At 43.4% G+C, this 26,837-nt stretch overlaps 1 protein-coding gene across 2 annotated transcripts; it reads left to right on the top strand.

The window, feature by feature from the left end:
- The first annotated feature begins 695 nt into the window (after positions 1–695).
- On the top strand, positions 696–16,802 carry MSL3 (MSL complex subunit 3). 2 transcript variants are annotated; one of them, XM_006055413.4, is made up of 13 exons: positions 696–853; positions 2,142–2,224; positions 2,640–2,735; positions 3,066–3,166; positions 3,730–3,809; positions 4,362–4,484; positions 5,060–5,220; positions 6,033–6,191; positions 7,707–7,969; positions 8,752–8,861; positions 13,466–13,565; positions 13,787–13,871; positions 16,014–16,802. In XM_006055413.4, the coding sequence occupies exons 1-13, from the start codon at positions 752–754 to the stop codon at positions 16,111–16,113; spliced, it is 1,563 nt and encodes a 520-aa protein (XP_006055475.2). In that variant the 5' UTR covers positions 696–751; the 3' UTR covers positions 16,114–16,802. The 2 variants fall into 2 exon arrangements, with proteins under 2 accessions (XP_006055475.2, XP_025131576.2); XM_025275791.3 differs by lacking the exon at positions 6,033–6,191.
- Positions 16,803–26,837: the final 10,035 nt, after the last annotated feature.

The following is a 26,837-nucleotide window of genomic DNA, read 5'->3' as shown; positions in this document are numbered from 1 at the left end:
GTTTCAGTGTGTTGGAGAAGACAGACCTCGAGGGAGCATCTCTGCCAGTTGTGGGTGTTGGAAAACCACGTGGGGGAAGCTGAGACATGAGATGTTAACGACCCTGGTAAAGACCCATCAGCCTCGCCACCCACTGCTCGCCCGCTGTCACCGGCGTGCTTCAGAGCTGCCACCTGCTCATCCTGGCCCCGCTATAACCCCGATGCTTTAATCTCTCTTCCACCACGCTTCGCTCCCCCACCCCCACCCCGAATCAAGCCCACTGCCCCTCTAGACCCGACTCCGGCCCGACTTCCTGCCCGCGGTGGCCACCGCGTTCTGCTAAGGTGGCCAAGTCGGCGCGGCCAGGGAGCTTCCCCGCCGCCAGTGCCCACCCCAGGTTCTCCAGTCCCCGAAGCCAAGACGGCGCGCGTCCGGCGCGTTGACCTCGTGGGCGCAGCCCGCTGCGGCCGCCTTTCCCAGGAGGGCTGGAGGGGCCGCGGGCTGCCCGACTCCCAGCCACCCGGGAGCCCGGCGGCGACTCGCAGGGACGCGCTCGATCGGGAGCGCGCGCGCTTGGCCGCTCGGAGGTCCAGCGGTGGCGCGGGGCGGGCAGAGGCGGGGCCGAGGGCGGGCCGGCCACAGCCTCCGCCAGTCCCCGCTCCCTCCCCGCCACCCCCGCTGCCGCGCGCCACCTCCCAGCCCCCACCCCCCTCCCCCACCGCGCGCGCTCCGCCCGCCCCGGAGCCTCGCCCTCCGCCACGATGAGCAAATGAGCGCGAGCGAGGGCATGAAATTTAAATTCCATTCAGGGGAGAAAGTGCTGTGCTTCGAGCCTGACCCCACCAAGGCGCGAGTGCTGTACGATGCCAAGGTGCCGCCGCGGAGGGGCAGGGAGGAGGCGCGGGCCGGGAACCCCGGGACGGGAGGCGAACGCGGATGCGGGTGCTGACGGTGCCGCGGAGCGGGGGAAGTGGCGGGGCTCGGCGCTCCTTGCTCGCGGCTCCTCGGCCTGCGCGGCGCCGCACGAGCGGCAGGGGGCGCTCGCGGGACGCCGCGATGGGGAGTCGGGGCTGGGACGCTTCCGCTTCCGCCATGGGCCGGGGGTTGCGCCGGCGCTGTCGGAAACCTAGCGCTAGCGGTGTCGCGCTGCAGGAGCCGCGGCGTCGGTTTGCGCACCTGAGGGCGGCGGGGGCTCCGCGTCCAGGAGGCCGCTTGCTCAAGGCCTCTGCCTGGAGGTTAACTCTCCCCGTCCTGTGCTGCCTAGGGCCGCTTGGGCTCCCGCGCGATGCCTTGATCGAGCGGCCCCCGTCCTAATCCATAGATAGTACCGCAGGGCTGGCTGTCAACTGGCGACGCCGTTGCCCTGGGCCCGTTGTGGTCTGGGCTCGGCCCCTCCCGTAGGCCTGGATTCTCTCTGAGAGCCAGGTTGAGTGGGTGTCTTCGTCCTCCAGGGCCTTGCACCATTTAGGTTTTCAGTTGGCCGTGTCGCGGCTCCTGCCTGTCCACCTAAGTTTCGGAGGTTGGGAGAAAATGGAGCCACATCAGCAGCTCCTCCGGTCTGGGTGGCGTGAAGGAGTGTGTCTCGCAGGTCGCGGGTGGGGGCTGGCCCTAGCGCCCCTCCGGGCTTTCCTTTCTACTTTGGGGCTCCAACCCGCTGCCCCTGCCTCACGTTTCTGTTTGCCGTGCCTCCTCCCTCCCCGCCTTGAGTCTCCCTGAGGGTGACACGCCCCTTCATTTGCCCCCGAATTTCCCCCTGGGGACACCGCTAGGCGAGGTGGCAGAATCTGCGAGCCTAACTGGCCAGAGGATCCTGCGGAGCCCAGGAGACTACAACTCCCAGAGGTCTATCGGCAGAGGCTCGCTTGTCAGGCCGGGACTCTTAGTGACAACTCGGCTGACTAATGGCTTCAGAACCTACACCCGTTCTCACACTCAGAGACCAATCAGGGGGTGGTTGGAGGGATGTTTCCTATTTTGAGGCATCCACTCAGGGGAAAAAATGGAATTGAAAGGGAAAATGTTTCAGCCCAGTTCTCCGTCTAAAAAAGGAGAGAATGCTTTCCTTTCTTTTACAAAAAAGCCCATGATCTAGTTTTCCTAATCCAGCTTCTGATATTCTGTATGTTCTGCTGTTTGTGGACGGTATTTTCTGGTTTCAGATCGTCGATGTTATTGTTGGGAAAGACGAAAAAGGCAGAAAGATCCCAGAATATCTGATCCATTTTAATGGTTGGAACAGAAGGTGAGTGTACTTGTTAAACCTGACTGAAAATTGATCATCTGTGCACAGGAACATTGCAAACTTCTTTGTTAAGTTTTAGAAACACTCCTTGGAAAGTTTCATTTCCTGTTTTTGCTTTTTTGTCAAACCTTGCCTACTCGGATTACTTCTGAGTCGACTATATTTGGATTCTCAATGGTTGCTTTTGGAGACTCTCATTGCTTCTGTGTCTGAATGAGTTGTGGTTTCTCTTTTTGTAATTTAAAATATTTAAATAGTTTTCTGAAAGGTAAGTAATTTTGAGACACATCTGTTCCTGTGTGGTGCTTTTAACATTTGTTTCATGTCAAACTAAAATACTGAATTTTTTTAACATTTGTTTCATGTCAAACTAAAATACTGAATTTTACACCCTTTTCCTCTTTTGTTTCTTTAGCTGGGATAGATGGGCAGCAGAGGATCATGTCCTTCGTGACACTGATGAAAATCGGAGATTACAGCGGAAATTGGCCAAAAAAGCTGTAGCTCGCCTGTAAGAATACCAAAAACATGAATTTTGCTCAATGTGTTTCCTTTTAAGGTTTAGAATTTTTGTCAGAGAAAAGTTTAAAAATCTGATAAACGTGGCTTATCAAGTCATGTAACATATTTGAAACATAGTAGCAAATAGTGTTTCTATTGTATTCGAAATAACTACTGTGCTTTCAGAGAGATTATCCTGTAGTATTTTTAAATGGAGGTTACCACTTATGTTTTAAAATGTAATTATATCTTCGATACTTAAGAATTATTGTTACTGCATTTTTCTTTTAACCTCAAGACCCATATCAGTCAACATTTCAGTGGTCTTTATCCATTTCAGGAGAAGCACAGGAAGAAAGAAGAAGCGCTGCAGGTTGCCTGGTGTGGACTCTGTCTTAAAAAGCCTCCCTGCTGACGAAAAAGATGAAAACGATGAAAACTGTGAGTGGCTTGACTTATTGTCTCTGGTTAAAAGGAGTTTTACCTAGTTCTTCTATACTGCAGGGTTGAGGGGAAAGATTCACTGAAACTTTAGACAAGGAAACATTGTAAGCTCATTTCATAAAACATTTGCTCATTTGTTTTTGATAATTCAAGTAGCAGTCAGAAAGTTCCTAATTAGACCTGGTGGGTCTTGCACATGACCCGTGCCTTCTCAATCAGTGTCTTATAGTAGTGCCTCAGAGCTCCATTCTCATGTTTTCTTCATGGTGCCTTGCTCCACTTGTGAATGTGACAGTGAACGATAAGATCCTAGGTGACTAAACACTTGCAGATCATTTACTTGTGTGGTTTTTGCACCCCTTGGGGTTGGTATTATATTTTTTCAAAATAAATTTCTATTCTGAAAGGTCCAATATTTGTGTTCGGCGTTTAAACTTTATGCTGGTCAGTAGTTTATTATTACTAGCAGTAGAATACCCATGCCATCCTAAGGAATTGTAGATGTAAGGGTTGAGGAAGTGTGTAATGCAGGTTTGACTGCTGTTTTTTGTTTTACCTAGCAATAAGCAGTTCCTCTGACAGTGAAGAAAAGGATGGAGAAATAAGTGAAGAGGGTGATATTGAAGAAAAGACTGAAGTGGTATACAGTTCTTATTGTAAAAACTCTTTGGCATATATTTTGATGGTAAAATTTTCTAGTTGTGAAATGTTTTGTAAAAATCCATCTTTTTAACCAAATGTGATAAAATTGTACTTCATATATAAGGGGAAAAAACCCTTTTTATTGTAAAAACTTCTCTGTGGCTTTTTATACCCATGAAATGTTTCCACAAACCATTTCACCTCTTTCTTTGCAATGAAATTGTGAACTTTTTATAGTGCTGATTAATTTTTAAATGGTGTGTATCAAGAGTTTAGCATCTTCTGTTTGCTGAATACAAAGTTAACATGAATCCCACTGGTAAAGTTAAATTGGGAAGAAAAGAAATAAGCATTTTCAATGTCGTTAGCGCCCTAAAACAAGTTAACTTTTGGCCTTTAATATACTTCTCATTAGAACATGTGACATCATTACTGGTGTAAATGTCAAGGATTAACTGGTTTGTTTCATTGTAGGCTGTGCTTATGTTAGTCCTTCTTTGGGTGTAGACTCTCTGTTTTAGGTAGTTAAAATGAAATTGTGATATTGCAGAAGGAAGGACCAGAGCTGCATGCAAAAAAGGAAATGGAAGAAAGAACAATAACTATAGAAATCCCTGATGTTCTGAAGAAGAAGCTTGAGGATGATTGTTACTATATCAACAGGAGGAAACGGGTAAACAAGGAGGACACATAAAACATGGATTTGTAGTAGAGCCATATTTTGCAGTCACAGAAAGTTGAGAGCCTTGGCGGAATGAAACTCAGGTTCTGTGCTGAGTTGGGTTTTACACTTCTCTGGCAGTAGTGTTCTCCTGATGGAAGTGTGCTCAGACTTTTCCAGCCCTGGCTGCCTGTTAGAATCTTCTAGAGAGCTTTGCAGAGTCCTGATGCCTGGGCTTCAAGTTTAAGGTGAAAACTGATCTATGACGTTGGGGGTGGCAGCTGTGGATATCTTAGAGGTTCCGCAAATGGTTCTAATGTGTCCCTAAGCTGAGAATCATTGCTTGCATTTATTTTTAAAATTAGTTATTAATTAACTTTAAATTATTATTGTAATATACATGGGGATATGATCAGTAGAAGAAAAGTCAGAGAGTTTCAAAGCACATTTACCTAAAGAATTATCTTCATACACAATTGACTTTATTTTTTAGCTTCAAAAATGACGTACACAAGACCACTGTTTCTTGGAATATATGGTTTATCCAATGGAATGTGTACATCAAATGTTTATGTTTTTGTTAACAGTTAGTGAAACTTCCATGCCAGACCAACATTATAACTATTTTGGAATCGTACGTGAAGCATTTTGCTATCAATGCAGCCTTTTCAGCCAATGAGAGGCCTCGTCACCATCATGCTATGCCACACGCCAACATGAATGTGCATTATATCCCAGCAGAAAAGAAGTAAGTAGGGGAGGGAGGGTTGGCATTTCATGGTTCACTCTGGGTGTTAGAGAATAAACTTCCATTTAGAAGAGGTAACACTGTCTCTGTTTCAGTTACTATGAAACAGTTCACATACTGTTACACTTAATTCACACAGTAACCAGTTAAGTTTCAAAATACTGCATTTTTCCGGAATGTTCAGTAACTCTTTAGGAGTGTGATGTGAATCCATTGAGGATATGCGCTGCCTCAACACTAGAAGAAGTTTTCAATGATGTAATTTAGGGAGCGAACTCTTTTTTTTTTTTTTTTTTTTGCTTTGAGAAGTACCAGAATGGGGAATGAGAATTTTGTTGAAACCTGTTTACAAACAGGTCTTTACCCTAATCTGAGTAATTGTCCTCATAGCTTGCCTTGGGAACCAGGCAAGCTCCACTCCCAGTCGCTCCACTCCCAGTAGGAGTGGAGTCAGACAAGTAGATTGTTCCAGTTAAAACAGGTGTGTCAGCTCATCACGACCAACCCCTTCAGCTGCGGGCATCTGGGGTGTGTCTGCTTTCCGGAGCACAGGCTCCTTGGGCTCCTTGTGTGGCACTGAGCATATTCACTTGTGTTCAGTGTGTAAGTTACAATTACTTGCTTACTGCACTCTATATTCTACGTCTGTGCTCCCATTTAATTATCGTTAGCACCTACAGACTTTGTGTTTTGCACACTTAGGTGTAATATATAGTGTTTAACACTTCCTGATTAGAAATATGCACCTTCATTGTGACATTTTGAAAAGTTCTGTTATTTTATTGCATCTCTAATCTCTTTAATCCTTCCAGCGTTGACCTTTGTAAGGAGATGGTGGATGGATTAAGAATAACCTTTGATTACACTCTCCCATTGGTTTTGCTCTATCCATATGAACAAGTTCAGTATAAAAAGGTGACTTCGTCCAAATTTTTTCTTCCGATTAAGGAAAGTACCACAAGCACTAATAGGTAAGTTAGCTTGTAGTTCAACCATCAGCTATCAGAAATCAAATAGCTAGATCTGTTTTTAAAGATTTCCGTTGGATGCTATGGGGCCAACACGTTTGGAGGAGGGAGTAGATTGCAAACCACTGTCTGTCCTGGTGGTTTTCTTTCTTCTTGGGTAAGCTTGAGTCATCATTCACTTTCAAATGTCTCTGGAAGTTTTTACCAAGTGAAGATTTCAGTGTAGAGAAATTGGCTTTAGAGTAGCCAGTGCCCTTCTTTCCAAAGACATTGGGGTGAATAGAGCATGGCCTGAGAAGGTTGGGTGTGGGTTTGAATTTGTGACTTGGCGAGGTGTCATCTGAGTCTCTTGCTTTTCCTCTCAACAATGGAAAGAACATTTGCTTCTGTAGCTAGTTGTTAAATGAGGAAGTGCATGAAGGGCTGGCTGCCTTAGGCCTTCAAATAAAGGTTAGTTTCTTTCCCGCTCTGCTATGTCACCACTGTCTTCCCTCAGTGACCAAGCATTTCCAAATCTCCATTCTTTGGGTTCAACAAAAGTCCCCCCTGCACCTGAGTCCATGCCTCTATCTGTGTAAGCTACTTCCTTGTCTGCCTCAGGCCCATCTTCCCAAGAGAGTGGTCTGTTTTCATGATTTCCACCCCTGCATCTCCTCTTGCATGTTTCCTGTCTATCTTGGTCTCCTGCCTCCCTCTGCTCCCCAAAGTCACTGACAGCTTCCCACTTGCTGCACCAAGCATTGCCCTCCTTTCTCCTTCAGCCCCTTGATCCGCTTCCTCCTCAGGTCTTGTCTGATAATTGTCTGCATTATGACCGTCTCTTCTTCGGCTGCCTTCCTTCCCAGTGGGGACCTATGTTGATGTCCCCACACCCTCCTCCAAACCTCAAGGTTCCCAGTATCTAGAGTGGACTGCATGTTTCCACAAAATGTGGCCAACGTTTGTGGCATTCTAGCCCTATCAGTAGTTACATTGTGACGAGATGACGTTGTATTCTTAGTCTCGCCACCATGGTTTCTCAGCCTTGGCTCGACCGATGTTTTTAATTGGATCATTGTTGGTGGCGGAGGCCAAACTATGCACTGTAGGATAGCGAGCAGCATCCCTGGCCTCCACCCACTGGATGCCAATGGCACTTTCCCAGTTGTGACCATCAAAACTGCCTCCAGAAGGTGTCTGTGTTCCCCCCAGAGTGGAATCACCTCTGAGTTGTGTTCCCCCCAGAGTGGAATCACCCCTGAGTTGCGAACCACTGATACAAAACAAGGACAAAGGGTATCACAGCCTTTAATGCCAGGGTGCCTTGAAGAGTTAAAGGGTGAAAATGGTATAATAATGTTTGGGTACCTTTTAAGAAAGTATTTGTTTTGGCATGTCTGGAAGTGAAAGTTTCTAAGCCTCCTGGAGTGGAGTGGAGGCTGTGTTTTCTGCCTGAAGAAGGACATTGAGGAACCCCTCCAGGCTTTGCATAGATTCTGTGGACTGGGCGCGTGTGATGTGTTCCCCTTGCTTTTGTAGGAACCAAGAGGAGCTCTCTCCAAGCCCACCTTTGCTGAATCCATCCACACCACAGTCCACAGAGAGTCAGCCAACCTCAGGCGAACCAACCACCCCCAAAAGGCGCAAAGGCGAGCCAGAAGCCTTTCAGTCTCTGAGGCGGTCCACGCGCCACTCTGCCAACTGCGACAGGCTGTCTGAGAGCAGCGCCTCGCCCCAGCCCAAGCGCCGGCAGCAGGACACGTCTGCCAGCATGCCCAAGCTGTTCCTGCACCTGGAAAAGAGTAGGTCCACTGCCCGCAGGAGGGCCATGCCGGGGAGAGGTGATGCCGACTCTGTGCTTGGTCTGGGTCAGGCACCGTGCTCCTGAACCCAGTCCAGCGGGAGATGGGAGCCCCCCCCACCCCCACGCCTTCAGCTCTACAATCAGGATTCCTGGTACTGACCAGTTTTGCGCTGGCTCACCCATCTGTTTGCAGTCCCTCTCTCCAGCCCTGAACTAGTTAACGTCCTGTACATATGGATCTACCTCTTCTAGGCATGAGTTCATCAGTGGAATCATGCAATACGTGGCCTTTTGTCCGTGGCTTCTTTCACTTAACATACAATGTTTTCAAGTTTCATCATGTTGCACGTAGTTTATCCCAGTGAAGTGTGAAAAAGAAAGTGTTAGTCGCTCAGTTGTGTCCAACTCTTTGCGACCCCCCTGGACTGTAGCCCGCCAGGCTCCCCTGTCCATGGGATTTCCCAGGTAAGAACACTGGAGTGGGTTGCCATTCACTTCTCCAAGGGATCTTCCCAACTCAGGGATCAAAGCCAGGTCTCCTGCATTGCAGGTGAATTCTGTCTGAGCCACTAGGGATATCTCCGAACTTGATTCCTTTTCTTTCCTTTTTTCCATCAAATAATATTCCAAGTACTGTCCTTGACAGGGAAGTCTTATTGGTAAAAATTAATAACTTCTCTGCTCTTTGTAAAGGTCTTTCAGCAATCTTTAATTCAGTAGCTGTATGATTAATTAGTGGATAATTAATTGGTGACTAATTAAAGTCTTTTCCTTTTAAAGAGACACCTGTTCATAGCAGATCATCCTCACCTGTTCCTCTGACCCCTAGCAAGGAAGGGAGTGCGGTGTTTGCTGGCTTTGAAGGCAGAAGAACTAATGAAATAAATGAGGTAAAAGCCTTAGTGTCTGTTGTTCACCCCCACCGAACCCTTCCTTTTGTGTTTTCTTAAAAAGTCTTACAAGAGGAAATCCCGTTTGCTTGGAAAAAACATGTTACTCTTGCCGTGGATATTTTTTTTTCAATTTTTTAAATTATTATTATTTTTTTTTCTGTACAATGTTGTATTGGTTTTTCCATACATCAACATGCATCCACCATGGGTGTACATGTGTTCCCCATCCTGAACCCCCCTCCCACCTCCCTCCCCATACCATCCCTCTGGGTCATCCCAGTGCACCAGCCCTGAGCATCCTGTATCATGCATCGAACCTGGTCTGGTGATTCGTTTCACATATGATAATATACATGTTTCAATGCCATCTTCCCAAATCATCCCACCCTCGCCCTCTCCCACAGAGTCCAAAGACTATTCTATACATCTGTGTCTCTTTTGCTGTCTCACATACAGGGCTATCGTTACCATCTTTCTAAATTCCATATATATGCGTTAGTATACTGTATTGGTGTTTTTCTTTCTGGCTTACTTCACTCTGTATAATAGGCTCCAGTTTCATCCACCTCATTAGAACTGATTCAAATGTATTTTTTTAATGGCTGAGTAATACTCCATAGTGTGTATGTACCACAGCTTTCTTATCCATTCGTCTGCTGATGGACATCTAGGTTGTTGCTGTGGATATTAACAGAATTTTTTGTATGATGTGTAACATTGTATTTGTGGTATCTAAAATGAGATTATAGCCCTGCACCTCCATTCCTCTTTTATTTCAAGTAAGTCCAAGTATTGCCTGGAGAATCCCAGGGATGGGGGGAGCCTGGTGGGCTACCGTCTTTGGGGTTGCACAAAGTCGGACACAACTGAAGCAACTTAGCAGCAGCAGCAGCATTGAAATAGGAGTATTGTTATTTTATAGAACAATTGTCAGTACAGTTTTTCTGCAAAAAGTCAGAGTAAATATTTTCAACCTTGTGGGCTTCATAGTCACTGTTGAGACTCCCCAGCTCCAAAGCAGCCCCAGACACTGTGTAAATGAATGAGTGTGCCATGTTCCAATAAAGCCATGTTTATGGACACTGCCATTTGCATATCAGATAATTTTTCATTTATGTGATATTATTCTACTTTTGGTCTTAACCATTTAAAAATATAAAACCCATCTTTAACAGTAATATTAATAGCCATCCCTTTGAGGGCATGCTGTATGCTAGCATTGTTCCAGGAGCTTGATCTAAATTACCTCAGGTTCTTGAGAATAACCTTACCAGCAGAGTTCCCTTTTACAGACAGGAGAGCTTCAGTTTGAAACTATTTTTAAGGCCAGTTAACTGAGATACATAGTGAGTATTTCAGGAGTTCAGGAGATGTCTTAGTCCACGGGGGTATTGTATAAATCTTGCCTAGCAGGTGTGCTTTCCTTGTTTCTGTGCACAGGGGAGGATGGCTTTACGAGACAATGTTTGGTGACAGGGGTCAGCAAACTTTTCTTATAAAGGGTCAGATTGTAAATATTTTCAGGGTTGTGCATCAGCTTGTGAAAGTGGTGTGAATAGTTCGCAAATGAGTGTGCTGGGTGGCCCCAAAATTCATTCATGTGTGCTCAGTCTCAGTTCAGTCACTCAGTTGTGTCCAACTTTTTGTGATCCTGTGGACTGCAGCACGCCAGGCCTCCCTGTCCATCGCCAACTCCTGGAGCTTTCCCAAACTCATGTCCATTGAGCCAGTGACGCCATCCAACCATCTCATCCTCTGTCGTCCCCTTCTCCTCCCGCCTTCAATCTTTTGTAGCATCAGGGTGTTTTCCAATGAGTCAGTTCTTCACATCAGGTGGCCAAAGTATTGGAGCTTCAGCATCAGTCCCTCCAATGAATATGTGTGCTAGTAATCAAATTTCATATGATTTTTATATGTTGTGAAGTAGTATTCATTTAATTAAAAAAAAACATTTAGAAGGGAAAGAGACACGAGTACCCCAATGTTCATCACAGCACTGTTTATAATAGCCAGGACATGGAAGCAACCTAGATGTCCATCAGCAGATGAATGGATAAGAAAGCTGTGGTACATATACACAATGGAGTATTATTCAGCCATTAAAAAGAATACATTTGAATCAGTTCTAATGAGGTGGATGAAACTGGAGCCTATTATACAGAGTGAAGTTAAGCCAGAAAGAAAAACACCAATACAGTATACTAACGCATATATATGGAATTTAGAAAGATGGTAACAATAACCCTGTGTACGAGACAGCAAAAGAGACACTGATGTATAGAACAGTCTTATGGACTCTGTGGGAGAGGGAGAGGGTGGGAAGATTTGGGAGAATGGCATTGAAACATGTAAAATATCATGTATGAAATGAGTTGCCAGTCCAGGTTCGATGCACGATACTGGATGCTTGGGGCTGGTGCACTGGGACGACCCAGAGGGATGGAATGGGGAGGGAGGAGGGAGGAGGGTTCAGGATGGGGAACACATGTGTACCTGTGGCGGATTCATTTTGATATTTGGCAAATCTAATACAGTTATGTTAAGTTTAAAAATAAAATTAAAAAAAAAAACAAAAAAAAAAAACAGTTGTTTTTAGCATGAGGGGGTTGCTTTGGCTCAAGGGTTATAAGTTGACTGACCTCTGCTAGAAAACCCAGTTCGTGTTCCAGTGATGTTGAGGGAGGGTTAGGAAATTCCTAGTGCAAGCAGTCCCTAACTTTCCTGTTTTCAGACTAGAAAGCCCTGCGGGTGTTTTTATTCAAGAAGAATCCTGTTTCTTACAGCAGTCCCCAACCTCCATGATCTTAGGCCGGATGAGCTGAGGTGGAGCTGATGTAATAATAGAAATACAGCGCACAATAGATCTAATGCACTTGAATCGTCCCCAAACCGTCCCCTGCCCTGGGGCCGTGAAAAAATTGTGTTCCACGAAACTGGTCCCTGGTGCCAAAAAGTTGGGGACTCACAGAAAACATCTGAATATTGAGGCACAGCCATTCCCACTCTGGTCACTGTTGCAACGCCGCCATCTAGTGGTGATAGGTACAGCTACACGGTCTAGTGAAAAAGTGGTTGGGGTTGGACAGGCTCTCATGATGAGACCTTAGTGCATTCCGTCTGCATTAAGCCTCCATTGCAGCATATTTTCCCCAGGGCCCTGCATCCTGACCACCTGAGACTCACTCTACCAATGCCATTTGCCACCCAACCGCACCAGGGAGGGTCTGGACTGGCGTAGTCCTGGTTGAGATCACAGGCGATTCCTGTGCACACCCTGGTTGAGACTTCCTCCACTGGAAACCTGTTATTTCCCCCCATAATGCATCTTTGAGAGAGCTGATTCACTACATTGAGCTGCAGAATTGAGGGAGGGAAGTAGCCAGGCTTGCTAACTAACCACATGATCTGCTTTTGCACATGAGTGTGCCCTTCGTGCCTCCAGTGATGGTGGATTCCCCCATGTTCACTTTGAGTGTCACTGTCAAAACAGTTGCTGAGCTGTAGCTGTGTGCACCGTGGAGTTCGGTGCTAGGGATAGTATAAAGGGGCAGAAACCTACTCCTGCTCTGAGGCTCGTGTATCACAGAAGCGTGGGGTTGGTGAGGCACGGGCTGAAGCCTGAGCCTTCAGCATGGAGACAGATGGAACCATGGTGGTGCTTGTTAATGTCTAAAATTTCATTTTATTAAATTGACTACATCAGCCTTTCTGGGCTCATTTTGGCATCCTTCTGCTTTGTCTTATAGAGGTCTTCCTTTGACCCAACTATTTCCAGATTAAACTTGGCAGATCCCAAAAGGCAAAGCAGCAACTAGGTAGAATAGACCTATAATTTGCTGAAATATTTCTGTGGAAGCTCATCATAGAGTTTTTAAATTCAACTGTTACTTTAACAAAAGCCCCCAATCCACCCACACTTCTAGAATTCAAAGTGAAGGAAAAGCAGGCAGTTTCCAGGGCTGAAGTCTATTTTCACCTGATTCAGTGGGTGAAATTAGTTTCCAGAGTGACTGTAACATAGCAGAATCTTAGAGAATCTTGACACAGTGGTAACCTTTCTCAAAACATCTTTTATTGCTTCATTGTCTAAAACAGCAGAATTTCCAAGAAAGGAGAAGGGGCAGAATGACAAAACAGTTACAGCTAATTTACAGGTAGAAGCTATTGAAAATTAGAAAATCGAATATTTCCCCAATTTTAAGCCCTCTTTCCTTGTTTATTTTTATGAGTTTGTGTTTATTTGATACAGTGGCATATTTTTTTCATCTGCGCACAATCTGTCTTAATTGTAGGTGATTAGAACTGTCTCCACGTTGCCAAGGAAGGTGGGATGGCTTTAGAACCTCCACATTGGCTTCTTGTCATTGTCCTGTTCCGTGTTTGGTTTCTTCCCATTTTCTGGTCCAGCTGTGAGGCAGCTCCAGAGGTGCCAAATGGATGGGCAGCTCCAGGGTAGAAATGAGACACTTGATGAGCTGTGTCTTTCTGCCGGCTTGGGAATGTCAAAGTGTGTGTATTTCTGCTGGAATTCCAAATGTACAGATCTGTGGGTAATGGAGTGTGAAGATATAACAACAAAGCATTCTCTGTGCTTTTCCCAGGTCCTCTCCTGGAAACTTGTGCCTGATAGTTATCCCCCAGGCGACCAACCACCTCCACCCTCTTACATTTATGGGGCACAACACTTGCTGCGTTTGTTTGGTAAGAAATCCTTTGCCCTGCTTTCTTCTTACCTTTTTTATTTTCCACTTTGTGTTTGTAATATTTGTACTTACTACTCTATGTTCAGTAAGAGTTTTGGTTTTGTTTGGCAGCATAGATGTTAGTTTCAGTTTGAATAAGATCACAGGGACCCAGAGGATCTCCTACTGATCGCCAGATTCTGCCGGTTGTAAATGATTTTGCTTTTCTTTTTAATGCAGTGAAACTTCCAGAAATCCTTGGAAAGATGTCCTTTTCTGAGAAGAATCTGAAGGCTTTACTGAAGCACTTTGATCTCTTTCTGAGGTATTGTTATTACTTTGTCAAAAGTTACTCTGCCACCGTATATATGACTTTTTTGAACTTGTCTTCAGCAGATGTAGCAGCTAGCTCTGCAGTATTACCTAAGTATAGTTGGTTCTAATACTAATTGTAATATGGGGAGTTGGAGCTATTTCATTTTTTCATAGTTTATCTGGTTTCTAAACAAAGGGTATGGAGGTAAAATTTTTTTATGTCACTGGAAGAATCCAGTTGGATAGCCATGTGAGTAGAAAATTAATTTTCTAAAGAAGTGATTGAGATTGATAACTATTTAATTTTATGTATTTTATTCAAGAGTACCTTAAGCATGTGACTTTTCTTTGTTCCATGTACATACATTTGTAGGTCTGATTTTGGTGTCTACTTTGGAGTTAAGAGAAATGATGAATAGTCTGTGCTGATACTTTGTGAATTTGGAGAAAGGTAGCGTTTTCTTCACCTGACAGAGCCATTTTATTATATGGTTGGATCATTCACCCTGAGGCTGTGCCCTCTGCATACCTGGGGCCGCAGACCCCAGCCTCCCTTATGCCTGTGGCGCAGTTCTCCCACCTAGATGTCTATTGACTGGTTTCTCCTGGTGTTCCAGGCTGCTTGTCACTCTGCCTCACCCAGTGTGTCCTGTGTACCTGACCTTGTTTTTTCTTTCTCTTTAAGAGGATACTTTTTCCTTGTATTTAGGTCCCAACCTGTAAGAGCTAGTCAAGTAGGATTTACTGGAGTGGAGAACACTCCAGCCAGAGAAATGAGTCTTTGTCTGGGTATTTTGAATAATGTATCAAATGAGTGGAATTCAACTTTAAAACATTTTATTAGAAAAAAGTTTCAAAAATGCCCTAATCTCCTTCAGCCTTCCCCTCAAACAAACCTACAACTCTGTTTTGTATAAACATTTTGTTATACTGAAATCAAATAATGCCAAAATGAGACAGCCACTAGTTAGCACAGGAGAGCCTTCTAATTCTGAGCTATGCCCAAAACAAAATAGAAATTAGGGTTTTAGGAGGTTACGTACAAAGATTTACAAATAAAATAGTACAGCTGACCCTTGAACAACATGGGTTTGAACTGCACAAATCCACTTATATGTGGATTTTCTTTAATAGTAAATACTTAGTACTACATGATCCATGTGGCTGGTTGCATCTGTGAATTTGGAGGAATAGTGAATACGGAGGGCCCAACTAATAAAATCGTTATACAGGGATTTTCAACTCTGTAGAGGGTTGGAGCCCTAATCCCCGTACTGTTCAGCTGTAATGGGTTATGAAAATGTATCCAAACGTGTCAACTATAGAATTAGTGGATTGAGAGTTGCTATAAAAAAGGTACAATCGAAGAAGAAAGAGTTACCTGAAATGAATTTGACTTGGTTTTTACTGAAGAAGGTATCGCAGAGGTATATCCTTACCTTTTTAGGAATTAGGACAGTTGGGAGGAGGCCAGGGAAACAAACAGAAAGCTAATTACTTAGCATGCTAGTTAACGCGGCCCATGTGAGCCTGTTTGAGCCCTTCATGGTGAAATATTTGATACTTCAGTGTCAAGACAGTGTCTGTGTTGCAGATTCTTCAGTGACTGGCTATATTTCAACATCAATCCATAGTCAGGCATAAGTCAGTCTTAAGTTTTTACTACTAAGCTGGAACTTAGAGCATCTTTTGGCAACGGCAAAGTAGAACTCAAAATGCTCTTTACTGATTAAACCATTCAGTTTTGTTTTAACTTAGCCCATGTAAGTACTGTGCATTTCTCAGGTGACATTTATTGAGTTAATAATTTATTTTTTATAGTTTGTTTTTTAAAACAGGAAAATGTAGAAATTCTCAGAGGCTTTTTTGCATGGAAGTGTTTAGATAATCAAGACTGCCACCTGGTGGAGTTTAGAAGCTATAGAAATAGAAATTTGTACACTTGCTAGTCAAAGAATTCCAATGAAACAGTCATTAACATAGAAGCTGGGTATGTGCAGTGAACATAATCAGTATATAGAAATCAAGATTATATTATTTTTTTCTACCTAATACAAAAAGAGTGAAATGTTACAGTTGTGGAAATTCCTGTTTTGCTTCCTGGTATTTAGTCTTTACTCTGGTGATCATAGGGGCTATTTTTTTTTTCCAGGTTTTTAGCGGAGTATCATGATGACTTCTTCCCAGAGTCTGCCTATGTTGCTGCCTGTGAGGCGCACTACAGCACGAAGAATCCCAGGGCAATTTATTAAGGTTTTGATGGTCCTAGAAGAACAGCTGCTCTATCTAGTTCTCGGTTCCCAGTAAAGAACTAGGGAGTCTGTGGGCCTTCTTTATGCAGAAAGCAAATGTGACACCCACCCTGGGGGGCTTTGGCAGAGGTGGACCCATTTGTTTGAGTTGCTTACCTACTGTAGTTATTTCTGTTAAGGATTACTTCCTCGGTGCCTCGATGGCCTCCAGCATCTAACCCTTGCCACCATACACGTGATCTGTGATGGCAAGAAAACAGCAGCTGTGTTCACAATGAATTGTTAATGAACATGTGATTAGGTTGGGCTGTTTCAGTAGACGGAGGTACTTGTTAGCAGTAACCACGTCTTTTAGTTATTTGTTAGCATTAAACAAAATTGTTTAGCAAACTGTTTTCATTCTTATGATAAGGCTGAGCAACTCTCCCACAAATTCTAGTTTTGCTTGGAAACCGCAAAGTAGTCCCTGAATATTTTAGAGGGAATCGATATTGATGGCAAAAGAAAATTTGCAGCTATACATTTGCTTGTTACAGTTCCTTTTCTATAAAACCTTATTTTTGGTGATTTAAATAAAGCATTGCCTGAATGTTTGAGATTTTATAGCTACACTTGGTTATGTAATATTATGGTTCCTTTTCTGTAAAATGTTATTTTTGGCCATTTCAAATAAATGATTTTCGATCTTATTGGAAAGAACCAGGAGAGAGTTTTTACTCTGGTCTTGTCCTTTTCTCTTTATTTGTTGTAGGAAAACAGTAAGGTAACTTTGATTCCTCAACTTAGGGTTAGGTGTGTATTTATTTTGCTTTCCCTTTGTGCCTTTTTTGTTAAGGACTTTTGTTTTCCTTTCCTTTCTTTGATTTTCCTACCTTGGCTGCCTTACTGAGAGGTGGTTCCCTGAAGTTGCTGCAGCCCATCACTGTCTTTTTGCCTGACTCTGGGCTGGTTTGGGGCCAACATACTTCTTGCCTTCGATCATTACATAAAATCTAGCAAGATGATGTTAAGAGACTTGATATCCATTGGGAAAAGGGGTTTCAATAGATTAAGATTAAAAGCAGTAACTTGGGGAAGTCATGTTTACACCCGAATGAAATTAGACTCTTCAACACACTAGTTAAATCTTTTTTTTTTCTTTCTTTCTTTGTTAATAATTGGAGAGACACTTTTTTTTAGCTTCTGCTTATCTTATGCTTAAGCCAGATTCCTCCAGATGTTCATTTGGGACAAAGCCTTAGTGCATTTTTAAGCTGATTGAATTATGTTGTGTCTACTTAGTTTCAATAAAAACAATGCTATTTTCTATGTCTCTCTTTCCTGGAATACATCTTCTAAACTCAAAGTGAATTTGTAAATGACGATTTCTTTGCTTTAACTTTCCCTCTGATTGGTGTAAATAGTGGGACCAGTAAGCAGAATGTATGTCCCCAGTATCTTCAACACGTGGGATGACATGCTTATCCAGCTCTACTCCTTTTGCACATAGACTGGCACATCCAGTAGGGGCCCAGCCCAGATCACCTTGCTGTGGTTGAAAATGTTGCCAATATACCTCTGGCATCGAAAGCATATGTATTACATCTGTCCTCACACACCAACAAATACAGTTACAATAAATGAGTGAATAAGCAAGAGTTCATGTGTTGAACAGTCTGATTGTGGTCTCAGGGGATGGTGGATATTTCTGAGGACCAAAGGAAAAGCAATGAAGGGTCTGCTTCTGCAAAAGAGGATTGGGGCATGTTTGCTGGGGGACTTACAGTGTAATCCTTTCTTTCATCACCATAAATGACTGTGGCCAAAATGTCAACCATTCACTTATAGCTTGAGGAGATGGCTGTATGCTTTTGACCTTTTGTGGAGGTGGATTGCCAGGCTGGGATTGACCTCCAGTCAGGCAGGGAGAGAGCAGGGATCCCCCAAGAGTTGGTAACACCGGGTTCATACGTTCTTTCATCAAAAGGGGTCTAGCAGGAGGCAGACACAAATGACCACATACGATTCCATCTGTGACATGTCCAGAGGAGGCAAACTATAGAAACAGTATATTAGTGGTAGTCAGAGGATGGGGAGAAGAGGGGATTGGAACTGACTGCTAATAGGGCTGAGGTCTCTTCAGGGTGATGGAAATTTCTGGAATTAAGACAGTCATGATCATTGCCCCACTCTGAGTTTACTAAAAAACACAGAATTTTATATTTTTTAAATGGTGAGTGTTATGGCATGTGAATTACATCTCAGTTAAAGCGTGGTGATCTAGGGATTGGCTATGCCTAAAACTCAAGAAAATATTCCACAGAAATCCCTTTTTGAGAGCTGAATTTGATCTAATCATTCACATGTCTTCTTTCATGCATCATTGCCCAAGGCAGGCAAGGCTCCTTTCCTCACTCCACTGACTTTACACTTCACGGGAAGGTCAGGAGACCCAGGTCCATGCCTTCATACAATGTCCTTTATAGGAAAATGGGAAGTTGGCAGATCTTCAAACTTCTCTGACTCCCAAATTCTTCTGCATGGCAGGGCATGAGGAATAATGATATATGGATATTCTGATATAAGCCAAAAAGATTAACAAACAGTTTAGTGACAGCAAAAGTAATGTGAATTAAAAATAATGCAAACCATAGCCAGGTCATCTTTACAAGTCTTCCTGTTCTGGAATTTCTTTGCGACATCAACCTTTATCCTTCTAAAAGGTCATAAAAAAGCATAAGTGATAAAGTGCTTGACTGTTTTTCTATTGATTTGTACTTCTCTCATTCAGATTTACAACTTTCAGTGGAATGATTTAATAAGTCATTTTGGAGCTCTGCTTTGGCACAAGGTAAATTACACCAGCCTGCAGGTTCTATTTACTGTTCAATCTTCACTGTTGTAAAGGTGACTTTTGAGACAATTTCGGATCGTCAGCCTCTATTAGTTACCCATTATTATCCAGAAAATAATTTTGAGTGAGATGATTTGTGAGCTGTATAGAAACACACCTATTAGAGTCAGAGGATGAAGGCTGCTTAAACATGTTTGGGTAGTACAAAAACTGAAAACAAAAATGGTCTATTAGAGGGAAAACCTAGTAAGATTTTCTTTTCTTACATGATAATCCATTTTATCTTTTATATCTGTAGTTCATAAAACTTAACCAATCATAGCATTAAAACCCTGTTTTAATTTGGTGGTCTAGAAGAAGCCATAGTGTGGTAGACAGAATGAAGAATGTTTCTAAATCTTTACATACACCCCATCTCCGTTTCCCTAGCCCCTGAAATGTAAATTTGCAGTTTCTCTTATTACGAGGTAGGATCTAACATTTAATACTGTAAATCAACTGTACTTCAATTTTAAATCAATTTTCCTTCCCCCTTGAATTTGGTCTGGCTGTGTGTGTGTGTGCGTGTGTAAGACTGACTTTGAGTAGATCTCAACGAGAGAGCTGTTTTCCTACATAGAAAACACCAACTAGTCTGGCTTGGGGACTTGCTTTGGCCAAGAAAATGTGCCAGAATTGATTCACTTCCCTTCTTTTCCTTAGATGTGGACAAGCCTGGGCTAACGTGCTGGATGATAAGAGACATGTTGCCTAGTTAGTCTCATCACTCAGCCAAAAGCCAGCCAATTGCTCAACATGTGAGTGAAACCATTTTAGACCAACCAATCAACCCCCAGCCTATACCAGCCCACCACAGATGCATAGACAAGTCAGTCAAAATCTGCCAAGCCCATCCTAGGTTAACAGAACCATCCAGTTGACCCATATATTATGGACTAAAAATAAATGCTTATTGTTTTAAGTCACTCTTTGGGGGTGGTCGAAAGTGAAAGAGGAGAGTGAAAAAGTTGGCTTAAAGCTCAACATTCAGAAAACTAAGATCATGGCATCTGGACCCATACGGGAAATAGATGGGGAAACAGTGGAAACAGTGGCTGACTTTATTTTTGGGGGCTCCAAAAATCACTGCAGATGGTGATTGCAGCCATGAAATTAAAAGACGCTTACTCCCTGGAAGGAAAGTTATGACCAACCTAGATAGCATATTCAAAAGCAGAGACATTACTTTGCCAACAAAGGTCCGTCTAGTCAAGGTTATGGTTTTTCCACTGGTCGTGTATGGATGTGAGAGTTGGACTGTGAAGAAGGCTGAGTGCTGAAGAATTGATGGTTTTGAACTGTAGTGTTGGAGAAGACTCTTGAGAGTCCCTTGGACTGCAAGGAGATCCAACCAGTCCATTCTGAAGGAGATCAGCCCTGGGATTTCTTTGGAAGGAATGATGCTGAAGCTGAAACTCCAGTACTTTGGCCACCTCATGTGAAGAGTTGACTCATTGGAAAAGACTCTGATGCTGGGAGGGATTGGGGGCAGGAGGAGAAGGGGACGACAGAGGATGAGATGGCTGGATGGCATCACTGACTCAATGGACATGAGTTTGAGTGAACTCCGGGAGTTGATGATGGACAGGGAGGCCTGGCGTGCTGCAATTCATGGGGTCACAAAAAGTCGGACACGACTGAGTGACTGAACTGAACTTGGTGGTGGTCAGTTATCTGGCAATAGCTAACATTGAAATGTGCCTATTCATTTTGCACACTCTGTATGGAACAGCTCAAAGTCCATTGCCTTGGCTGAAATTGCTGAAATTCTGGCATGTTTAGAAGCCATCAGCTAACCAAAGGAATGCATACGTGCTTTTGCTTCTAATCAGGTACCAAGTGAGAGAATGGACAAAGACAGCAACGTACCCCAAGATCCTAGATCTTGTAGCTAGCACGACCTGGATTTTATTTTGTAAAAAATTTAAAGTTTGCAGAAAACTTGAGAATATAATAAAATATACTTTCACCATAAATTGACTTTATTTTTTAAGATTTGTTTCCAGCCACTGTTTGAAAAAGAACTAAAACATTTTGGATTTGGCTAAAATTCTTTTTTTTTTACCATTACCTGGATCTCAATCCTTGACCCTTCTGAGTTTAGTATAGTGTGGACAGATATTGTGCACATGAAACTCCCTGCTCTTATACTCGTCATCACATTTTAACATATAGATTCATATTTACATATATACATATATATACACATACATGTATAAATATACATTTGTACCTATACAAAACTGCATCAGTTTGTGTTCTCACTAGGCACACACTGAGTTCTTTTAATTGCTGTATAAAAATCTGTCATGTGGATATGCTATCCTGTATTAATTCCTTTACCACTGTTGGACATTCAGATTTTTTCCAAGCCCCCCTTTAACAGTGCTGCAAAGAACTAGCCCTTGTACAGAGTTCTTGTATTCAAATGCCAGTCCTTCTCTAGGTCATACAGCCAGAATTGTTGGATGCTCAGACACGTGGGTTTTTTTTTTCTAGAGTCTAAAGTTACCCCATTAGACAGAGACTTGGCTTTACTAGAGTTCTTGGGTGTTAAATTTCAGGGAGGCTGTCCTGTGAGACATTTAAAACACAGGGAGCTAAAGAAAAGAAAATGGACGGAAATTTGAAGTCTCTTTGAAACTTTCTCCACGTTACCTCATCTCATATCGAGCCCTCCCCCACAACAGTGTTTTTAGGTGGTACTGGGGATTGTTCTTTGATGGGCTCATAGAAATTAGAAATAAAACCTTCACAGTGGTAAAAAGCACTCATTGGTTTCCAGAGCAAGTGTTATGGAAAGGAGTTGATTGGTCACCTGAAAAATATTTCAAATATTGTGTTGAATTGGGCAAATGCACCACATTAGATAATTTCTGAGGGGCCATGGGTTCCTTAGTCCATAGGGCAAGCCAGTTCTTTGGTTTTCTCAATTGAGAGGGAGGACAAATTTTAAAACCTGTTTTTTTACCATCCTGAGACATGATATGGTAAATATACCATGGTACTGAAGAACTGATGCTTTTGAACTGTGTTGTTGAAGACTCTTAAGAGTCCCTTGGACTGCAAGGAGATCAAACCAGTCCATCCTAAAGGAAATCAGTCCTGAATATTCATTGGAAGTACTGATGCTGAAGCTGAAACTCCAATACTGTGGCCACCTGATGAAGAACTGACTCATTGGAAAAGACCCTGATGCTGGGCAGGAGCAGAAGGGGATGACAGAGGATGAGATGGCTGGATGGCATCACTGACTCAATGTACACGAGTTTGAGTAAACTCTGGGAGTTGATGCACAGGGAGGCCTAGTGTGCTACAGTCCGTGGGGTTGCAAAGAGTTGGACACGACTGAAGGACTGAACTGAATTGAACCATGGTACAATCAGGGTTAGGTCAAACAATATTCTCCCTGTAGCCAGGAGAAAATCAATAATACTCCTTGTTGCTTACGGAGTAAGTAGCTAAATGTTCTTAGATTTTATACATCCCCTGTCAAAAGTGCATCAGTCCACAAGAAGCCTATCCTCCCAATAAATACTCTTCTCAACAAATTGTGTGTACCCTTTGTCCTTTGGGTTCAGTCCAGACCAGCAGATCATGACAGGATGATGTCAGCAGCACCCTAGTGCTTTCAATGTGTAACCATATCTGAGAGCTGCCTGAGGTTTTTTTGATTTATGCCAGGTTACATTATAGACGCTCTGTAATACAGCTGCTAGTTTAAAATTCTTATAACTGGCAATAAGAATTGCAGGTTTGTACTAGAAGTAACAGAAGTAATACTCCATCATGCATTTTGTATAGAAAAATTAGGAAAAGTAAAACTACTGGAAAGCTACATCTTTGTCCTTAAAACTTCCAAGCCATCACTCCTTGGCCTTTTGGCTAAGATCAAGTGTAAAACTTCCAAGTCAGAACGCTCACAAAATCATGATTAAAACAATAATGAAGTGAGGTCGCACAGAGTCGGCACAACTGAAGCGACTTAGCAGCAGCAGCAGCAGCAGCAAACTGCTTGCACCCAGAAATCACTCTAAAAGAAACATCTATATGTCTATTTTTGCTCACTCATGTCCAACTCTCTGTGTCCCCCATGGACGGTAGTTCCCCCCTACCCCCAGGCTCCTCTGTCCATGAAATTGTCCAGGTAAGAAGAGTGCGGATCCAGGGGATCTTCCCAACCCAGGGATTGAACTCACGTGTCCTTCATTGCAGGCAGATTCTTACCCTGTGCACCACCAGGGAAGCTTGTTCTGCCCTTGAAGATGTTTGGAATCAAGGCTCTGATTTGGGAAATATCCAGCACATCTTGTACTCTTAAGGGAATTTTTATAAAGAGGTTTCAAGTGTTGCCAGTTTTTCAGTGATTATCTGGCAGTTTCAAATGCACCGCTTTCTGCTGTCCTCTGTTTTGCTGAAAATGGGGCTTGGCAAGCCGCATTTTTTCCTGTGCTGGCTTTGCTTCCTGTTTCCGCCAGTAGAGGGCACTGGAGAAGGAAAGACAGAGCGGGGCGGGGCTTCGTCCTGCTGCGCTCGCATTTCCCGTCTCGGACGCGGACGCGAGGGCACCTCGCTCTGGCAGCCGCAGCGGGTTGTAGCCTCCGCCTTCTTTCGGCACTTTCCAGAAGCATCCTTGTTGGAGGTCCACCCTCCTTCAGAAGCCCCTTCTCAAACCCCTGGTCCCAGCAGCAGCCGAATAGCAGCGCTGTTTGCTCCACAGGTATCAACACGTTATACGCGTTTGGAAAGTTCTTGAAACATTTGCCAAATTGCTTTCCAGACGCATCTTTGTGATTTACACTCTAACTGGTTACGTGTGAAAATGCTTCTAGAAAGCCCGCTCCCGTGCATTTGTTGGTGCTGCTACTGCTAAGTCGCTTCAGTCGTGTTCGACTCTGTGCGATCCCATAGACGGCCGCCCACCAGGCTCCCCCGTCCCTGGGATTCCCCAGGCAAGAACACTGGAGTGGGTTGCCATTTCCTTCTCCAATTGGTGCAATTTGTGCATTTGTTAGCCTTAATTATCTTTGTCTTTTACCTGCAAGGACTTAAATATGTATTATCTGATGCTTTACAGGTAAAGTTTACGAAACCCAATCCACATTTTCAAATTGTGCCTGCCTGTTTGTTTACATTTTCAGAGTTATTCTTCAGTAGTTGTCGTTAGGCCCATTTATTTTTATTTAGTTTTTTGCTTTTTGATGGCACCTCGTGGCATGTGGGATCTTAGTCACCCTCCAAGGATAGAAGGTATGCCCGATGCAGTGGCAACGGGAGTTTCAATCATTGGACCACCAGGGAAGTCCTCTGTTAGGCTCATTTTAACACTCATAATTTATTTTTGAGGCATTTTCCTCTTTTTAAAATTGATTTTATTTGTCAAAGTGACCACTTTTATGGGGGAGGGGGGATTCCCACAAGAAATTTGCAGTTAGATTGATCAATAAGGCTATGTTTTTCTTTTTCAATATATTTCTTTTTATGCTTAATTTTCTTCCTCCTACTTAGACTCAAAAATCATTTTCTAAAAATGCTAAGGTTATTATTTTATTTTTTTAAATTGGAGTAAAATTGCTTTACAGTGTTTTTTCTGCTGTACAACAAAGTGACTCACATATATATATATATGTATATATATATATATATATATATACACACACACACATATATCCCCTCCCTCTGAAACCACCCTCCCAGCACAACCCCCCTCCCAGCCCTCTAGGTCATCACAGAGCTCAGAGCTGAGCACCCTGTGCTAATTATAGAGCAGTTTCTCATTAGCTATCTGTTTTACACATGGTAGTGTATGCATGTCAACGCTACTCTCTGTCCCACCCACCCTTCCCCTATTGTGTCGACATGTCCGTTCTCTAGTCTGTGTCTCTATTCTTGCCCTGCAGATAGGTTCATCTATATAAGGTTATTATTTTTTATTATTAAACCAACCCACCCCTATTTTTTTAAAATCACATGATACTAACATTTTTCAGCCCCCCAAATAAAACCAAGGCAAAAACTGAAAGGCAGAGACATATCAAAGCACAATTAAAAAGTAGGGGGAAAGATAACATCCATCCTCCCACCACTATAGCAGGTGCCACAGTCATGTTGGATTTTTTTTTCTTCCCGCCTCCTCTTTGCTGCTGCTGCTGCTGCTAAGTCACTTCAGTCGTGTCCAACTCTGTGAGACCCCATGGACAGCAGCCCACCAGGCTCCACCATCCCTGGGATTCTACAGGTAAGAACACTGGAGTGGGTTGCCATTTCCTTCTCCAATGCGTGAAAGTGAAGTCGCTCAGTCGTGTCCGACTCTTAGTGACCCCATGGACTGCAGCCCACCAGGCTCCTCCATCCATGGGATTTTCCAGGCAAGAGTACTGGAGTGGGATGCCATTGCCTTCTCCGCTCCTCTTTGAGGCCAGGGTATTTCAAAGGTTAGTTGAAGTCCTTCTGTTCTCTAAGTCATGCCTGACTCTTTGTGACTCCATGGACTGTAGCCCCCCAGGCTCCTCTGTCCATGGGATTTCCAAGGCAAGAATACTGGAATGGGTTACTATTTCCTTCTCCAGGGTATCTTCCTGACCCATGGATGGAACCAGAGTCTCCTGCATTGGCAGGTGGATTCTTGACCACCGAGCCACCAGGGAAGCCCCTGTTCTATGATATTTAAATTATATTTGCTTAAACGCCCTTTTCCACACTCCCTGGGAAATCTAATCCCCTGCTCTACCTTTCTGTGACACCAGGTGGACTTTTCTTCTCACGTCTGTATCAGTTTCTTCTCCATAGCCTTCCTCTTCTCAATTGTTTTCTCTTTTTTCTGGGAGGAGTTATCAACTTTGATCCTTTTATCACTAGTCAGTTACAAGTCACCTCTCATCAGCTGACTTATTCAACAGCTGTGGTTTTGGTTTCTGTGAAGTGTTTGTTTCTCCTGACCCATTTTCTGTTTAATAAGACAGGTAGAATGGAGGGAAAAATGTATTCTTCAAACGTGAGATTCTGAAACCCCTGATATAAGATGATGGATTAAAAAAAAATCTTTGCAACGTTAGGGTATGATTATATTTTATGTCTTATTGCTGTTGCCAGGTGATTTCACTCTTGCTTAGATAATTCTCCATGTCTTACTTGTAGTTTAGGAGAGACATTTTTCATCCAACCTGCTCACACTGCCATCTGAACAGAATGTTTCTTGTTTTGAAGATATTAAAAAAAAAAAAAAAAACCACATGATGGAGTTGGCTTGTTTTAGAATTCTTTCAAAGTAGCTTTAAGTTTTGAAATACCAAATGGGACATCAGAACAGTAAGTTGAGTGCTCTGATTGCTGTGTAATGACAAAGCTTGATGGTTTCAAACAACAGTATTCCTTCTCACCACTCTGCCCATTACCTAGGTTGTCACACGGTTCCCCATGGTGTTGGCTGGTGCTACCCTGTGACTGCCTTGAGCTGGGACCTCAGGTGGGGCTGCAACCTCCCAGATGGCTTCACTCAAGCCTGGGGTGCCTGGTTGGTCTGGGGACTGGTGGCTCCTCTCCAGCAGGGGAGACACTTTGACATGGTGGCTCATGGTGCTGAGAACAAAGCAGAAACCACCGGGCATCTTCTACCACATTCTGCTGTCAAAGCAAGTCACAGGGCCACTCCAGATTCAGAGGGAGAAAAAACAAACTCCATGTCTTGGTGGAGAAAGCAAAATGCAACACAGCCAGGGGAGGACTGCTTGACGGCCCCATTTGCAGACTTTCTATCAAAACGCTGTAAATCCCATGAATTATGTTCGGGTAAACGACACCCTAGATACTGAGATGTTACCTAGCTGGTATTTTTTTTTTTTTTTTGCACCTT

The sequence above is a fragment of the Bubalus bubalis genome, chromosome X, assembly GCF_019923935.1.
Source record: "Bubalus bubalis isolate 160015118507 breed Murrah chromosome X, NDDB_SH_1, whole genome shotgun sequence".
NCBI classification, from domain to species: domain Eukaryota; kingdom Metazoa; phylum Chordata; class Mammalia; order Artiodactyla; family Bovidae; genus Bubalus; species Bubalus bubalis.
This window is presented reverse-complemented; position numbering and strand designations above follow the sequence as displayed.

Excerpts from the sequence above, each read along its gene's own strand:
- MSL3 (XM_006055413.4), top strand. The coding sequence starts at position 752 with ATGAGCGCGAGCGAGGGCATGAAATTTAAATTCCATTCAGGGGAGAAA. Across the intron at positions 3,810-4,361 it reads TTGAAGAAAAGACTGAAGTG|AAGGAAGGACCAGAGCTGCA; the intron begins GTATACAGTTCT and ends GTGATATTGCAG. Across the intron at positions 5,221-6,032 it reads TATATCCCAGCAGAAAAGAA|CGTTGACCTTTGTAAGGAGA; the intron begins GTAAGTAGGGGA and ends TAATCCTTCCAG.